At 26.9% G+C, this 12,372-nt stretch overlaps 1 protein-coding gene across 1 annotated transcript; it reads left to right on the forward strand.

Annotated features, from left to right (window-relative positions):
* The first annotated feature begins 7,474 nt into the window (after window positions 1–7,474).
* LOC135121032 (COP9 signalosome complex subunit 1-like) lies at window positions 7,475–12,372 on the forward strand. Its single transcript, XM_064045341.1, has 14 exons — window positions 7,475–7,549; window positions 7,607–7,685; window positions 7,743–7,876; window positions 8,019–8,079; window positions 8,246–8,348; window positions 8,522–8,616; window positions 9,311–9,391; window positions 9,689–9,811; window positions 10,290–10,381; window positions 10,454–10,556; window positions 10,603–10,671; window positions 11,833–11,911; window positions 11,994–12,064; window positions 12,214–12,372. Exons 2-14 carry the CDS (start codon window positions 7,653–7,655, stop codon window positions 12,370–12,372), a joined length of 1,203 nt encoding a protein of 400 aa, XP_063901411.1. The 5' UTR covers window positions 7,475–7,549; window positions 7,607–7,652.

The raw sequence follows: 12,372 nt of genomic DNA on the forward strand, positions 1-12,372 counted from the left end.
GATAATGCCCCATGTCTAACTGCACTATCGGAGAGATCATGACTCTAATTACAATCGTTCCAAGTGCTTGGCTGGCCTCCGCAATTTCCTGATCTCAGTCCCATTGAGCTTGCATGGGGCGCCTTGAGAGAAGATTGGGATTATACGAAATCAGCTCTTGCTAACTTGAACGAGCTTTAGACACGTGTACAATCAGAATGGGGGAATATAACATGGGATCAAACTACAATCCGGTTGCCAGTATGCCAAAGAGAATACAAGAAGTGATTCTGCCGAAAGGGAGCTATACTAATCATTAAAACCTCGTTTGTAGAATTAAATTTTCTACGTGCAAAGTTGTTTCTATAAACTTTTAAATTTACAAACTCATATTTTTAGAATATTAAACCTATTTAATATCAGGTATTAACAAAATGTAGCTAGGACATAAAAGTGCACTATGTATAAATTTTAAAGTAATCCATTGCGTTATTGAGAAGTTATTCTATATTAAATGAAAAAATGCAAAACATGGTATCAATTTTGCACGATAGTGTAATCCGTACAAAGTACGCTGGTAGTGCACATTTGATCATTTTGTATAGGGGACCTTTATGCCATACCTCGTCGAAAGCTTTCTGTATGTCTAAAAAACCATTAAGAATGGATTTCTTGTTATTAAGGGCATTAGTTGTGTTTTCCACCAACCTTAAGATTAGTTGAGTGGTGGAGTGACTCCTTCGAAAATCAAAATGACAAGCTAATATAAGGCTTTCATCATCAATAAATTTGTGCAACCTTAAAAGAAACAGCCTCTGCAATTTTTCCTAAGCAGGAAAGTAGCCTAATAGGGCGATAATCTTTAGCGTAGTTGCTTGGATGTAATGTCTTTACGTAATGTCTAATATAAAAACAACTTCAGCTTGTTCCCCTATTAAAGGAAAATAACCAAAGGTAATAATCGAGTTGACGAGCTCTGTAATAATCAACTGCGGTATAGGAAGATTTTTCAGCATTTTATTTGAAGTTTTACCAATTACAGATTGTATCTCATTTATTCGGAAGGGCTTCCGAGTGAGTAGTCGACCCCTACATTTTCTCCACCTTTCTAAGGAACTTACCCTATAAATATACAACAGCTATTATTAAATAGATTCTTATGATTATTATCTCCCTGTAAGACCTCTAAGTTAAACCCGTTTCTGTACATGAGGTTATTGGTCTTTTATTCCCGTGGTTAATTAATGCAGTACTGAAGGTAATTTATTTAACTGAGCTCAACAAAACGCCAGGGTTGGTGGTTATTTTAACAGTTTTTTTTTTGGTCAAAGGATATTTATAATATTATTGGTTTTTTCAAATATATTAACTTTATTAATTATAATATGATTTACAAAACTGTTTATATAACATTAGTGTATAAATAAACTTAAGATGATTATAAAATTAAAAGTATTAGCTAAAGCTTGCAAGAAAAATAAAAGAAAAATGATATATGGTTGCTCTTGTGGTTTACATATATAAATTTTATCTTATTTTTTATACACAAGTTAGTATGCAGAAGTATTCACATCTAACTATTATTTTTTTAAAAATTTGATTTTATAATCTCAGTAAAAAATAGCACAAATTATCACTAATTAATTTAAAATAAACATCAATCTTAATACCAGAGATAAACGTTACTTATGCTTAAAGGTATTTAATTCAAAATAAATTTTAAGTATGGTCATTCACAAAAAAAAAGTTAGAAAAACCGAGGACAGCATGATAAATTGAGGAAACATTATTTTGTATTTTGTTTATAACCTTTGTGCGAAATGCTCAATTTCCATTTTACCGTGCTAAATGCTGGTTGCATGATATAATATCTTTACTTTAGCTATATATACCTCCCTCTCCCCTACTTAGGGCCCGCAGCTTCACTATGATACTGGAACGGGAGACTGCAGGGTTTCAATCCTTTCTTATTTTATCTTCCACAGTTATATAGCCGACGTGAAAAAAAGAGCCTACAACTTTTACTTCTAAGTTTTATAGCTTAGTCTTTTTGTAAAACACTTCCATACAAGCTATTTAAACTATATATAATTGTTCTTTAAGCTAATTAAGCAATAAATCTTATTATGCCACTACTGAAAATATTTTATGATCAAAGAAACAATAACGATTAATAAGAAAAAAGAAATATATACATATGTGTGTGCACGTGCATATCAGAGAAGCGATATTGTTAAATCCTGCTTTGGTCCAATTAAGATGAAAAAATAAAAAATTTAATCGGACAGTTTGCTAAACCAGAGCACACAGTTTTATATGATTTTTTAAAATCGTTAGCTTCTGGGTCTTAGGACCTTTGAGCTTTATATATATATATTGGCAAATAACAAGAAGTTATGTTCTTAAGCTAGTTAATATATTAGATGCACTTGCAAAACCAAATAATGGGTTAATCCCTCGCCATGTTTTGGCAAGAAAGTTTGATAATATAGTATTACCCTAAAATATCTCTTGCTTTATAAATTATTTATCAATTCTCCTTAACTGCATAACCATTTAAAACTTAGAAAATTATTTTTAGGTTTTAAATTTTTTATGCAAAGAAATACGTATTACTGGTTTTTATTTTGACCGAATATAACAAAGTTTTTAATAAGAGATTCCTAATAATTTAGATAAAGCCTACAAAAGTTTTACTGTATATGTTATAGGTAGGTATTTTTACTTGAGAATTATTTTTTTTTTTTACATTATATCATGAGAAAACTAATTGAAAAATTCTATAAATTGGTACTTATAAAATTTAATTATATCCTTTTATTTTTATAAAATTAAATTCGAAATATTAGTGGATGCCGATAAACTTCCACCTATAAAATTACAGAAATGTACCCAACAAGTTTTCCAGCAAAGCTCAGAGCTCAATAATACTCCCGCTGACAACTTAAAGGCAAGCGACAGGGCTGCCTCTGTTTCGAACCTTGGAGTCTACTGTTGTTCTGGTTTACTTCGCAGTTATAATGAGCACTCTATTTGATAATACTAAAATTATTATGCCGCCTTTGAGCGAAAGAAAAGAACTTCTTGAGAAGTTATTAAAAAAAGCTGCTAATGATGTTTTCGGTATTTTACTAGTTATTAAAAGTTTTTCCTCCTTTAACATCTATCACATATCCCGTTAACGAATATTTCTAGGTTCCGACATTAAACTTTTTACCAATCTGAAGCCGTTTGTTATTTCTTTAGAAAGTGTGTGCTTTCAAGAAAGTCATAATAAGGAGCTATATTATGCTAGATTAAAGGGGTTGCTTCCTGTTTTTAGTTGTGGGTTAGAACTTCAACGTCTTGCTGATACCCGTCAAAAGGTTTTTTTTAAAGGAAATAAGTATAACCTTTTAACTATGTATTGTTTTTTTCGCCTTTTTATATATTTTTCTAATGGGCTGACCGGTAGTAAAATAAAGTGTAGAACCTTTTGTTTGTTAAGTACAATTCTATAGATATATGAAAAGTATTTGTAGAGAGAGTATGCGAGTGTATTTACGTGACAAAGCTGCTATTGCGGTGCAAATCTTAGCTTATGCTAAAAATTCATTTTATACTTAAGAGTGATTTATATACTTGTAGAGGTAAAAGTTTTATATATTATTATAAACGCAGCTGGTCACTCTGTTGGTACTATGTTGGATAAAAGCTTATCTACGGCGGGCTTACTTTGTAGCACGATTTAGTCTATAACTATTTTTCAATTGCGATTAATTTTTTTTTTTGGTTCATTTGCTGCAGATTATTCAAGAATATAAAATAAGACTAACAAAGCTGAATCAAGATGGAATGCAACTACTGACTAGAGTCCGCCAACAAGAACTTATGTTAAAGCAACAGTTAGAAAAGATTTACAGCGATATGTCACTAAATCTTCAATCCAAGATTCCTCTTGAAGCTTCCCAAAACCTTTTAACCGCTGCTGCACAGAATACTATAAAAGGTCGTTTAACTGCTCTTAATAAGGAAAAAGATCAGCTTGACAGCCGGCAGCAGTCCATTTGTAAGCAGTTGCTATTGACTGCAAAAAGTAAGGAAGAAAAAATACAACTAAGATTTACTTTACTGTCAGACAAGTTAGAAAAGTACGTAACAAGCAATCCTCTGCTTAATTTCCCTTCAATAGTTAGTCAAATTTCTCTATTGAGAGGCGAGTATTGGCGTAATAAGGGTGCTATTAATAATAATATCTATACTGTTAATAATAATGATAATTATGATAATAATAACGCCGATTTGGCTGGAAATCTAGAAAATGTATATTTATTAAAGAAGAGACGTGCAAACAGTAAAAGCATTACACAAAGAGATAATAAAAAACTTAAAGTCGATAACACTACTGTACTCGATAAACAAATGGACGTTTCAAATCCTGAAAGACAAAACAAAGGCACTAAAAATTTGAATAGTAACAGTAGTAATAAACTTAACGGTACAGAAAACGATAGTAACAATACTACTAAGGAAGCTAAAGGAAGTAATAAAATGTATAATAAAGCTAACAAAATTAACGGTACGGAGAGCAATACTACCAATAATGACAATCACGCTATTGATAGTAATAAAAATCATGTTATATTTGAACCTGATAGCAATCCAAACACTACTCTGGAAGAAATAAGCCTTTTGGGGAATGCTAATGAAACGAGCTCAAACGGCTTATCGTTATATCCTACCCCTCCAGAAGATTCTAAGAAGTCGGGAAACTCAGTAAAAACCAAGTTAATATCTTCTAATACTCGTACTGTGCCTGAAGCTAAAAATCAAACTATAACACCCGCTCACGGTAATCATTCTCCCAAGAGCATCCCTAATTTACCTGTTCTTAAAATAAAAACTCCAATCCTGGAAGATTGCGAAAGATGCAGGACTCTTTATAAATTGGCTTATCCTAATAATTATGAACTTGCAACAAAGCCATCTCTTCCCAGTATAAACAAGCCCTCTGAAATTAAGATGAATGATAGAGAAGTACAAGCTTACTGGGACGCTATTGAAAGCATGCGTATCTATGTAAAGCCTTTGGAAGGGCTTCTTTCTACCATAAGCACAGCCTCTGCTCCTAAACTTATAAGTTACATAAAAATACTTAAGGCCGATAGGCGGACCGAAGCACCAACAATAAAACTGGAACAGCTTTTAACTGTTCGACAAACCCTCGAGAATCATCCTTTTCTAAAATTAAGTAATCCGGAATTAAATGAAAAGGCTGAAACATTAAATGAATATAAAATTTGTGAAGAGGATAATAATCAGACGCTTTCAAAAAATACTTCTATGCAGGGCTCTCGTACCACCAAGAGTAATATTTTTTGTGAGAGACCCAAGAGTTGCTTGATTAGCACGTTGATTGACGCACTTGAAGAAATAAATCTCTGTTTAGGAACCTTTAAAACCGCTTATGAATTTTTTAAGCCGTGGGTATCGTAATATTAAAATCTTATTCAAGTATGTTTTTTTAAGTATAGGTCGCCATGCGAATCTTTCGGCTTAATTGGGTCTTAAAGAGCCTGTAGTGAAAGATACTAATTTTATAGACGTTTTACTGCGAAACATTTCAGAATTGGAGCTGTCTAAATCCAAAGCTTATATTATATATGTTTTCTTTTTCTACTATAAATAAACTGTACTCAATAAAGTTCAAATTACTCATAAAATTTTTTTTTTAGCATATGCATATTTACTTAGCTAACATAGAGTTACACCAGAAACATCGCTGGTAAAAAACTTTTCGTATACAAAAGTTTGCATCCAAATACTGGGAGGCTACGTAGCCCACACAAATTTCTAATAAATAAAAAATTAGGAGCTCTTTAATGTGTCATTAATCATACTATTATTTGAAGTTCAATATTTATATTTTCTGTCCTTAGCCTGCGCTCCTAAAGTAAATCTTGCGCAAGCACACAAAGCACCCGACCTGTTTGTTCAGTAGTAATGTGTACTAGGAATTCTTTTTTAACGCTTTATAGTGAGTCAGGGCATAGCATAGTTTGAGAGGGTCAGGAAAGGTTTAATTAAGGGTTATCCACTAGTGAAGTATTTTCTCTGTTTCATTGTTTCTTGCGCATTAGGATAAAAAATGTTAAAAAAATAAATGTTTAATAACTTGTAGTTATATGGACCGACAATTTAGCAGCTTTTTTTTCCATTGCCCTTTAATTTAAATCTGGAATGTCTTCGTTTCATACGCTCACCAGCCTTGCATAAATGCTAGTTGGACGGCTCCCCTTTCCTTTCATGTTTATCGTTCCTTGTTTACAAAAATAAAACTGTCTTAAACTGATTAATCTACAATATTTCCTCCGTAAGGTTTGAAGGTTATCTTTATATAGGAACATTAAAAAATTAAAAATTAATATACATATAATTCACTTTTTACGGTTAATCTGAGTTATTTATCCTCACAACGACTACTACTATTACTACAAATACTATTATGATATAGTCAATGAATTTTTATATTTTTAGTATAAACTTATTACTTAACATTTTTTTGAAATACTTAATATTAGTATTAAAGACAATTTTTTTATAGAAAGCTAGCTTGCTACACTAACATAGCGCGTAATTTATTTTTTTAACATCGTTGTGTTTACCAATGTCGCTGATGACTTTCTAATAAATTAATAGGTTCTAAGTAATATTTTTTACACTTTAGTCACCAAATCAGCTAATAATAATTAAGAACCTCACCGAATGTGTTACAAAAAGCAGAAACTATGCTTAAAGCGCGCCCAGAAAAACTTTTACATTTTTTAGTTGTTTTATTTAGATTTTGTTTAATTTCAATTTTTTTTTAATATTGTGAGTTCTTAATAAAACAACCATAACAACTTATATATCACCTTCTCTGCATTGTTGGAACAAGAATAACTTGGATAACTAAATAATAGTCGATCTTTTTTATGTGCGGTCCTCATAATTATGTAAAAAACCCTTAATCATTCGAGCTAAATATATATTTTGTTTTTGTTATCTTTATCGCTATTTGAATATACTTCTACGCTTTTAAACCGATTTAGATTATTAGTATGTCTTGAATTCGTAAAACAGTGACCGAAATCAAATATAATACTGAAACTAAATATAATACTGAAACTTTCTGTAGCTCAGCAATTAAAGTAGACGTAAAAATTTTTAGGTCATAGAAAAAATTAGCAACGAAACGGAATAGGACTTACTGCCACCTCAGCAATCACGGATTTGAAATATTAAGGAGTTTTTTTTAAAATAAAGTATAGTAAAAAGCAGGTTTCTTTAAAAAATACTTAAATTATTATGTTTTTAAAAAAAAAATTGAACCTTGTAGTGCGCCTTTAGGGGATATATTAATGTTACAGTTTTAAAGAAACAAAAAGCCTTATAGAAATTTTGTAAGTAGCCCTGTTAGAGGGTAAAAGTAATTCTTATTCACGGTCACGATTTTTGTACTGTATTGAGGCTAATCACTACTTTTCCGTCCTACTTGGAAGGAGGAAAATTTTAAAAAAACTTAATGAAAAGAATCTATCAAACATTTTTGGTCACGACTACTTTTTATAATTTTAACTCCTGCGCATCGCAACCTTTTTATAAATAGATTAAGTTTAACGAGGCCTTCTACTTTTAAGTAAACTCTGCAGCCCATGGAAGATCTCTTAACGCTAAAGATAATTCAAGTTTTATAAGTTTTTTACAAAAATTATATTATAATTTTCCTGTTTACTAATTAACAGGATCTTTCCTTGTCTGCAGAAAACTATAAAGATTTTCATCAAGTTTATAAACTTCTTTTTGTTGCTAAAAACTTCCCTTCTTTGTCACGAAACTGTTTGAGTTTAGCTTTGGAATGCGTAAAACGACAAACACTGTGTGTTTTTCAGTACAAAAAGATACACGAATTACTTTGTTGTACAGGGTTGATAGCTTAAGTTTATAAATTGCTTGTAAAATTTCATCTCCTTAATCTTTGACCCTTGAAATAATTAAAGGCAAAAGCATATTTTTATAAGGGAGCCGCTTCCTATTGACACTCGGTGGGTTACGAATACTGAAAGTTATGTAAATTCAGAGGTAAAAATACTAAACCTTAAAATTTTAAGTTTTCTGAAGATACTATTATTTAATTGAAAGTCATAAAGATTAATAAAGTACTTTAAAGTATATAATAAGTTTATTTTTGTAAATTACGTTTTTAAATTCGTCTTAATTGCTTAAGTTTACATGATTGCATCTTTAGCTTATCAATTTGAAGAATTCGCTGAATTTGAGTGTAAAGCATCTCGATACAGTTAAACAACAAGAGCTTCATCACAAATTAGGCATTTTTTATTATAGCACAGGTGGGTTTCATAAAAAAAAATTTCACTGAAAGTTAAATTATTTGTTAGTTTTTTTAATAAACAAAAAAAAAATTCACTTATGGTAATCAATTAAATTCATAATTAAAGTAAAAGTAAATATTAATGCTTGCTGTAAAATACTCACACAGTATATTGTTAATGTATTCACTTAGGCGAGTTTAATTCAGCAATTCAGCATTTTAAATATTCTCAAAAATATACCTTGTCTCTGGAAAAAAAAATAGATTTGGATATTAATATCTTAAACGTACTTTAAATGTGTTTTTAAATTTTGTAAAAAATATTGGAGGTCAGTTTTATATTTACAAAAATTATTTATAAATAAAATTTATGCTAATTTAGTAATTTCAAATAAATAAGTTAAAGATTATTTTATTAAAAAAAATGTTATTACGTTTTCTATTCTTATTTATTATACTTATTTTTATTAATTAATTGATTTTGTACTTTTTTAATTTTTTTAAGTTTTCTAGATCCGTGATATTTTTTAGTTTATTAAATAATTAAATTTTTTAATTAAATAAATAATTTTTAAAAGGGAAAATTTTAGAAATTTAATTTTTATTAGAAAATAATTTCTTTTTTTCTCTCGTATAACTTTTTTTTTATTACTACTATTTATATATTCTGCTTACCAAATTTATCTCAAGAATTAAGTTAGTCTTTTTAAACTTTTTAATATTTTCCATTTGTAGTTTACTTATTGTAATTTTTTATTACTTTAAAGATTAAAAAAAAATTTTACTTTCTTTCAATTAAATTTGTACTATATCTTCTTAACTTTATAACATAATTTTAAACTTAATGTTTTATTATTTCCTAATTTTTAAATTTTTCCTGTTTTCATATTTAAAAAAGTTAAAGAAGTTAAATTTTACGTGAATAATTTAATTATTTTAACGTATTTTAAAATTTTTTAATTAATTTATTTTTTATGTAAGTGTTACGTGGCTATGAAGTCTTATAAATCTGCTGCAATGTTATGTAAAAAAGTTAAATCCAAAAACAGCAAAACGCTTTTTGTAAGATTCCGATTTTAATTTTTTCGTAAAATACTATCTTACAATATTTTTTTTACTTTTAAAGACTTAATTTTTTACTAAATAAGTAATTAATTTTACTAATTTAATTATTACAAGAAATTTGAAAACTGCTTACGTAGTAAAATTAGTACTATTAGCATTAATTAATATTAAGTATTAACTTAAATCACTTTGCATAGAAATAATTATTTCTATTTTTTTTTTAAAAAAAGTTTTGTTTTAAATCAAATTTTTAAATTATATAATTATTATTGTAAAAACTAAATATATTACTAGCAAGCACACTTTTTTGAGGCCGTTGAAGGACTCGCAGCACTGACTATGGGAAACTTTTTGCATGCTGTGATTTGCTTTAAAAATTGTTGTTTTGAATCTTTGCAAGAACATCCGCTTCCAATGGCAAGATTTTTTTTTTTAATCTTAAATAGTTTAGCGGAGCATAAGCACTGCAATTTATTGGCCACGTAGTTTCTGGCCTCTTGATTTTTATTGGTTGAGGGGACACACTAATACTCTTTTCTTTTGTTTTGATTAGTGTATTTAATTTAAAATACTCTATTTTATGGAAGCTCATTGGTTCATTTATAAACCAATATTATTCCTTTTTTAAATATTTTAAAAAGTTTGCAAATCAATTCCCTTTTGGCATTTACTTGCACAATTTATTTTATAATTTTATAATTTTATTTCTCATCCACAATTTTTTTGTATGTAATATATATTTTTATACTTTATAAAAGTTTATATATATTTAATTTACTTTGTATACTTATAGAACTGAGTTTTATAACGTTTACTTTATATTATTTTATTTCTCATCACGTATTTTTTTGAATGTAAATTTTTCATACTTTATATATTATACTTCTATATATAGCTTTCCAGCTGCGATATTGGTCTTTACTTAGGTCTCTGCGCATTGGCTTCTTATAATAGAGAAGATCTCTTCAAGTTGTTCAACGATCCGAAGTTCTATTATCATTATTATTATTATTATCATTATTATTAATATTAATATTATTACTTGTTTTTTCTGTAAAGCTGCCGAGAATTTATAGAATTGGTTTCCCCTGTGAAAGCTTTACTTAACAACTTTTATCGAGCTTTTTATAGTTCCTGCGTAGTAGTTTTAAGGGAGCTTCAGGTATTATTATTTTTACTATTATTATTATTATTATTTATTATCTTAGATTGAACTTTCAGCTAATATATATATTGCTGAAGTTGCACCGGAACTGCTTTTACGCATAGAAGAAAAAGTAATTATCGTTATTATTATAATATTTTATTGTAAAAGTACAATAAAGGTTATTTTCTATAATTGCAACTAATTTTATAACAATTCTGACTTTGTCTCTTTTTCTATTTATCAAGTTTAAATTTAATATTAGATTTAAGTTATAATAACCAGTATTTATTTTATTTTTACCTTTAGTAATAAAACTTGAATTTAGGTTTATCTTTTTTCTGTATATTATTTAAACTTATTTTTTATCAAATTAATATCCTAATAGTTATTTTTACTTTTATTTTTTTTTTTTTAATAAATTTTTAATTTTATATTTAAGTTTTATTTCAAATTTATCTCTATTAAATTTTTATTTATAATATTTTTTTACTATTAGTTTTTAAATAAATTTATTATTTTATATTTTATTTTTAATTTTTTTTATTAAAATTTACTTTTCGTTTGATTAATTTATAATAATTATTTTTATTTTTAGTAATTTAAAATAGACTTAATTTGTTTTATTTCTTTTAATTTAGTATTTTATTTAAACTTATTTTTAATGAATTTTAAATTGTAATTGTTATTATTTAATTTTTTTTAATAAATATTTAATTTTTGTTGAAATGTAGTTAAATTTATTTTATTAGAAATAATAAAAATTTTTTTACTTTAGTTTATTAAAAAAATGTAAAATTTATATTATTTATTTATTTTTTATTAAAATCTAATTTATAATATTAATTTTTAGTTTTAGTTTTTAAATAAATTTTTAATAACTTATCGTTATTATAAATCTAATTTAAATAATTATTTTTACTTTTAGTTTTGTGAAAATTTTTTATTTTTATTTAAAGTTATTTCTAATAGAATTTGAAAATTGTGAAATTAATACTTTAGTCTTTTAAAAAGTTATTATTTAAGTTTATTTATTTTTAGTTGAATTTAAATAAAAATTACTTTTAGTTTTAGATTTAAATAAATTTTTAAAAGTTTATTTTCCTTTGGAATCTAATTTATAGATTATTTTTACTTTTAGTTTTTTGATTTAAATTTTCTAACTTTTATTCAAATTTTTCTTATTGGAATTGTGAAGTTATTAAATCTTTTATTTTTAAAAATTAATTATTTTTATTTTTTATTATTAAATTATTTTATTAAAATCGAATTGTAATGAAATTATTACTTTTAGTTATTAATCCAGTACATCGCTCCTTTTTCTTCTCTTAATATTCATAATATGGCAACTGTTTTTCAACTAAGTTATAAGGGTTATTACTATAATTATTATTAATTTTAATTAACTTTAAAAAAAAATTCACTTTAATTGTCCCAAATTTTTAAAAAATTCAGAACTCATAAGTAAATTAGAATCACTTATCTTAAGCGAAAAAGTTGTTGCTGTAATTGAAAGCAGCGATTCTGTAAAGTTGAATATTATATTTATTGCCGTTCATCTCTTTACTTTTCTATACAATTTTTTATTTAATATTTAATTAATCAGTTTTAACTAAATTAATGTAAGACTTGATCTTTTTATATAACATTTTATATGTTTTTTAACTTTTTTCAGACTCTCATACGTTCAAGCTTATCTATAAGCGACAAATTACTTACAAAGACTCTCAATCTTTCTGAAAAATTTATACAGGAAGCTCATCAAATTCTATTGAAGATGGCTATACTTCGAGAAAATCTCAAAGATGACACTGCTAAGAAAAGAAAATTATAA

The sequence above is a fragment of the Zophobas morio genome, unplaced genomic scaffold, assembly GCF_036711695.1.
Source record: "Zophobas morio isolate AGI-343-1 ecotype UQ-CSIRO unplaced genomic scaffold, CSIRO_AGI_Zmor_V1 ptg000478l, whole genome shotgun sequence".
NCBI classification, from domain to species: Eukaryota; Metazoa; Arthropoda; class Insecta; order Coleoptera; family Tenebrionidae; genus Zophobas; species Zophobas morio.